Below are 6,000 nucleotides of genomic sequence, written 5' to 3' on the forward strand. Positions count from 1 at the left end.
AAATCTGGGAATTTGATGGGTGTGTTTTGGGTGCATCATTTTCTGAAAGCAAAAATCATTTTGATTTTGATTTTTGAAAGTATAAAGTGTATTGGGATAAAACAACAATATTTATTTTTAGGTATAATATCAAAATTAGCCCCCAACGTTTATAAAAATGTTCATTTTACCCTCTATTCTATTTTTTGCCCCCACCATTTCATTTTAATGCAAAAAGGGCCCTAACATTTGACAAACTAATCACTTCATCTCTTATTATTTTTTATGGGACATTTTAGCTCTCAACGTTTCATTTTAGGTAAAAAATACTCTTATTTTAGAGCGTTAATCATGTGTTTACTAATCGTTTTCATTTATAGAGAGAGTTGCCCAGAAGTAAAATGTTAGAGGTCAAAATGCTAAAAAAAGAATATGGACCAAAACGATCTTTCTACTAAACATTTGGGGCTATATTTTGGCATAATGCCTATTTTTTATATTTAAATTAACTAATAATTGATATAAATTTTATTAATATTTTTTATAGCTATTAATTCTTCTTTTTTTCAAGTAGGGAAAAAAACAGATTAAAGAAATTCACTCAAAACACATTCTCCCCTATTTTCCCGCCCTTTTCCTTATATATATATAAATTTCCTTAGCGTTCACATTTCCCTCTGAACAAATTACAATCGCAGCAGAGCCCAGAAATGAAGGGAGGGAGTTTCTTTTGATAAAATTTATTCAAGCAACCTTCCTTTGATTTTCCTTTCCTTTTCTATTTCGTTTTGATTTTGATTTTCGCTTATTCTGAGGGCCTTATTTTGAAAATTTACTCGGATCTAAATTTCAGTTTTTTTGAATTTTTTGAGGGGGTAAATTAACATGGGGACAGAAGTTTTATGGCCTCGGGATTGTTTGATCGAACGGATCAGGGTTTCTCCAATGGCTTGTTCTTGCCGGAGATACGGAAACGGTGGATTCAACCCTGGTTATCACGGACACGGGAGATTTAACAAGAAGCCCATTCAGAAGAAGCGGGTCGGGTCGGATCAAGCAGTTTCGAAAAGATCTAGCTCCAACGACAAGCTGAAGGTGGTGAGGAACAATGTTGGGATAGAGAAGGTTACGATTTTTAGGCGAGGCTGCGGAAACGGCGGATTTAGCCCTAGTTATCATGGGAACGGTAGATTTAACAAGAAGCCCGTTCAGATGAAGCGGATCGGTTCGGATCATGCCGTCTCGAAGAGATCTAGCTCCAACGATAAGTTGAAGGTGGTGAGGAACAACAATGTTGGAATAGAGAAGGTTACGATTTTGAGGGAAGACAAGTCTCCGGCGATCGAAAAATCCGACGTGTACGCCGGATCGGCTTTCGTCGTATCACCAGCTCCGAGCTCGGTTCCTTTACCAACTTTCTCAAGGAAGAAAAAAATTCCGATCGACAATTCAGCTACCAGGGATCTCAGGCGTTTGCTCCGGCTCGATCTCTGAGATCCGAATCCTGACCGGGATATAGGTTTTGGGATCAGGAAACAGCCGTCGTTAAAATCACCTCCTCTCTATATCTCTCTCCGTTTGAATCGCTTCGTCTCCATTTAGATTCTCTCCTGAATCTTCAAGATCCGGTTTTCCCTGTTATATTTTTTTTTCCAAACGGAGGATGATTTGAAAATTGGAGAAAATAGTAGGGGTGATTAGGTAATATTTCCACTTTGTCTTATCAGTTGAAAGAGGAAATTAAAAAGGGTTAAAATGCAATATAGATATAGTGTGAGGTTGGATTTATAGTAAAACCGGCTGTGAAAAAAAAGACCTCAAGAGTCCTTGTACTTTTGAAAAATAACCAATGTGACCCTCGTATTACTTTTTCTCTCTCAATATGACCCTCCAACTCAAAAAATAAACACAATGTGACCCTTTGACTAATATTTTTTCGTTATTGACTGTTATAGTATTGATATGGTAGTCCACAGTGTTGACATGACAGTCGATGGTTTTGATATGGCAATCCAGGGTAGCAGATTAACGTGTCGGATGACATGGCAAACTGACTAAATTGGTAACTTAAACATGACAAATAGATTGACATATCAACACCATGAACTATCATGTCAGTATTGTAAACTAACACGCCAATATTATAATGGTCAATAATGAAAAACGTTGGTCAAAAAATTACATTGCGATAAAATAATACGAGTGCTACATTGACTTTTCCCCCAATTGATGCCTTTTTGCCTGTATATTAATGCTATGTTGGGGGAGTAAGAAAGATTTGCAATCTCATCCCTTTGTTGTTGTAAAAAGATAATTTAAGAAATTAGGGAGAAATTTGAGCAGATTTTTTCTTTTATATAAATATAGATTTGCTCTGTTTTTTTTTATTGTAGTTTGTAAGGGTGTAAACGAGTCGAGTTGAATTCGAGTATTGTTGAGCTCGACTCGACTCGAAAACTCTGAAATGGAGCTCGACCCTACTCGAAAACTCGTGAGCTTAAACTTTTCAAGCTCGACTCGAACTTGAAAACTTGAACTGAAGCTCGTGAGCAACTCGAAATGAATAAAAAAAATATTTAAACTTAACTCGATTGAAGCCTCAAATTCAAACTCAAACCTAAACTTTTAATACATGAAAATCTTACTGCATTTAAAAAAAATCAATACATAAATGTTAATATTATTAATAATTTATTTTTTTAAAAATAAAATCTTAATATATTATATTTTTTAGTTGCTCACGAGCTTTTCGAGTCGAATATCAAGTAGCTCGTTTCGGCTCGAGTCGAGCTTGAGTCGAGTCCATTCGATCCGAGTATTTATCAAGCCTTGATCGAGTCAATCTCGAATAGTTCGCGATCTGTCTCATCTCATTTACAACCCTATTTACATGTATTAAATATAAGGATAAAGTATACAAATGATTTCCAATTATAGATTAAAGGGCAGTCGATTTTTTATTCTATTGAGACCTTGATTAGAGTTAAATTTGTTGGTCGTTGTACAAGTGATTTACAGACGGGTTAACCAGGCTCTTTGCAGGGCTTGAGAGATTGCTTATTGTATCTGTGTTCTTGTAGAATACTCTTTATTTCTTGTAGCTACTTTTTCTTGGATAATAAGATTGCAAATTATCAAAAAAAAATATTATAAAATAGTCCTCTGTTTATGGAATGTTTTTTTTGAATTCATCGATTATTAAAAGTTATAAAATACTCACTCAATTATTCATTATATTATAAACTCGTCTTTTTCCGATAAAAATGGATGGTATTATTATAGTTGAACGTTAACATATTGACTGTGATAAGATAAAATCTGATCATAAATTCTCAAAGGACTATCATATCTTAATCATAATGTTAACATCCAGTTCAGATGACTGTCAATTTCTTAACAAAAAATGACTAGTTTGGAACGTAATGAATAGTCGAGTAAACATTTTATAACTTTTAATAGTTGAGAGACTCAATAAAACAGCACTCTATAATAAAAAACCATTTTCTAACTCTTAATAATCAAAAGACTTAATAAAATAATATCATATTCTCGAGATCAATTGTATGTTTTACATTAAATTTAAATTCTAACTCATAATTTTAAAAAATCGAGATAAGATCGTAGCAATATAATAATTTTAGATATCGTTTGATATTTTTAACAATTCTAACGAATAATTGACTTTAAAACTCAATTTTTTCGGATAATTTTAGGATAATTTTACAACACTTGACGAGTATTGATGATCACACGAACACTGATTTCTTAAAACACGAGATCAAAAGAAGAATATTTTTAAATATAAAAATAGTTTAGAAAATTATACTTCAAACGGAAAAAAACCAAAAAAAATATTTTTTTTCTTTTGAATTAAGTACAAATTTTCTCGATTTCAAAGCAAACTCAAGCTACCCTTTGAAGGGGCTTGGTGCAAATTTTTCTTTTCTTCCCTGCATTTGCTCCGCCGCCAGCTCCGCTGCATTTTATGGAAAATTCATGGCCGCAAATGGTGCCAAAACACGAAAACAGTCCCGGCGAGCTTCGTCTTCGGGTGTGTTTTGTTTTTTTGTTCGGCGCCGTCAAAGCCTTCCCCAGACTACTAGAAGAAACTCTGCTTCCGTCGCTGTAGCCGTCGCGGTCGTGGTCGTACATAGGAGGGAGCTCGACCCTCCACCTCTCTAGCTTCGAAACGATCCCTTCCATGCTCTCGTCCAAACTCCAACTCCCGACCAACGAGCTCTCTGCTTCGTCCGTTTTGTTTTGGGTCTTGATCTTGGCGACGGCGGCCGCAACTTCCGATGGCGACGGTCCCAAATCGGAATCGTACTTCCGAGCCCGGTGATCAAACCCGCCAAATGTTAACCCGCTTGACCCGTATATGATCGTGCTTGATTTTTCTTTTTTGTTAGTACCGTTCTCAAACGTGTAATTCAACATTGAGCTCCCCCTCGATTTGATCTTGTAGTCGCTTCTTTCCGACGGGCCACCGCCGCCGCCGGTGTTGAAAATGGACGATCCTTTAAAGGAGATCATCGGCACATATTGAGACCCCAACATCGAACTCGAATCGCTCAAGGTTCTTCGAAGCTCATGTTTGATCGGTTCAAATGAAAATTGGTTGTTGTTGTTGTTGTTGCTCCGATCACTGCTTTGAACCGGCTCGTCTTCGCCCATAAAATATTGGTACCCGACCGCCGATGAACCCATTTGCATATACAACGGCATGCTCCTCCTCGAACCGTCGAGCAACGTCAACCCGATGTTTAAAATGCCTTGCGGCCGACCCGAAGGCCGCCGGACCTGAAGCGCGACGAACCTCATCCCCAGCTCAAATTCAAGGCATTGATGGCCCGACGAGCTCGACTTCAAGAGATTCCCGACGATGATCCGAACGGTCCCGACGTGGATATCACGGAACCAATGGACGGCGTAGACCTCGACCATGACGGCGGACGTTTCACTGGACAAGAACAAGTCGTCGACCCGGAAAATGAACTTATCGTTCCACGTCGGGTTGGTGTGGCCTTCGGTGTCGATTCGGGTCGTGAGCTTGCGTTTCGGGTTGACCCAAGCCACCGCGTACGTCTTCATTCCGCGGCGGACGATGGGTTCCAAATCTTGAGCAGATATCAGGTTGAGTTCCAATAGCCGGAGCGGTGTCGAAACATCCATAATTTCAGTGACGACGAAGTAGAAGATTAAAAAACCGTCACTAATGGAAGGTATTAAACTTTATTATCGTCGCTATTTCTTTACTTTTCATCGTTAATATGAATCATATAATTCAATATTAACTAAGACGAACTTTGTCGCCAAGGGTAGTTTTCCACGACGTTTGTATCACTCTTCGTCGCTAAAAGTGGTTTTAGACGACGAAGAGTGCATGGGAAAACCGAAAAATAAAGAAGAAAAAGTTTAATTATATTTTGGAAATGCAGTGTGAATCTGTGGTCATAGAGATGAAACCGTTGTTTGTTACATTTTTCTTTGGTTGTTTTTTAAATATCCACTAATTAAAATTTAATTTTTTAAAATAGAATTTAAGATTTTTCTATTTTGAGCCTAGACTCTTAGAAATTTGGTTGATTTATTATGTGTTTTTTTTATTAATGATAATCGATTAATTTAAAATATATTATCAATAATTTATCACGAAGATAATTTTTCAACCCATAGATGGCATGTGTGTGAGCGTTCAATGTCAAAAGTTTGAGAGTTTCTTTCAATAAATACTATCTTGTACTTACCCCATATTAATAAAAAAAAGTCTTAGACTTTTTTCAATCGATCTAATATTTCATTCTTCTGTATCGGTTAATAATTAGTAAAGAATTTTGGGTAAATTATGCATTTAATACTTAAACAATCAATTTTGGTATGTTTTAGTATCTAAACTTTTTTTTTAAACAATATCTAACATTTAGCTTTTGTTTCGTTTTAATACCTCTTCGTTAAAAACTTAACAAGTGTTTACAAGTGTCACCTCTTTTTATGGGTAAATTTCATCACTTAACTATCTTC

At 36.4% G+C, this 6,000-nt stretch overlaps 1 protein-coding gene across 1 annotated transcript; it reads right to left on the bottom strand.

Annotated features, from left to right (window-relative positions):
- Window positions 1-3,860: 3,860 nt before the first annotated feature.
- On the bottom strand, window positions 3,861-5,200 carry LOC120159126. The gene has a single exon (XM_039169787.1). It carries the CDS (start codon window positions 5,149-5,151, stop codon window positions 3,883-3,885), a length of 1,269 nt encoding a protein of 422 aa, XP_039025718.1. The 5' UTR covers window positions 5,152-5,200; the 3' UTR covers window positions 3,861-3,882.
- Window positions 5,201-6,000: the final 800 nt, after the last annotated feature.

Source organism: Hibiscus syriacus, unplaced genomic scaffold (assembly GCF_006381635.1).
Source record: "Hibiscus syriacus cultivar Baekdansim isolate YM2019G1 unplaced genomic scaffold, ASM638163v2 tig00111342_pilon, whole genome shotgun sequence".
Lineage (NCBI taxonomy): Eukaryota > Viridiplantae > Streptophyta > Magnoliopsida > Malvales > Malvaceae > Hibiscus > Hibiscus syriacus.

Excerpts from the sequence above, each read along its gene's own strand:
- LOC120159126 (XM_039169787.1), bottom strand. The coding sequence starts at position 5,151 with ATGGATGTTTCGACACCGCTCCGGCTATTGGAACTCAACCTGATATCT.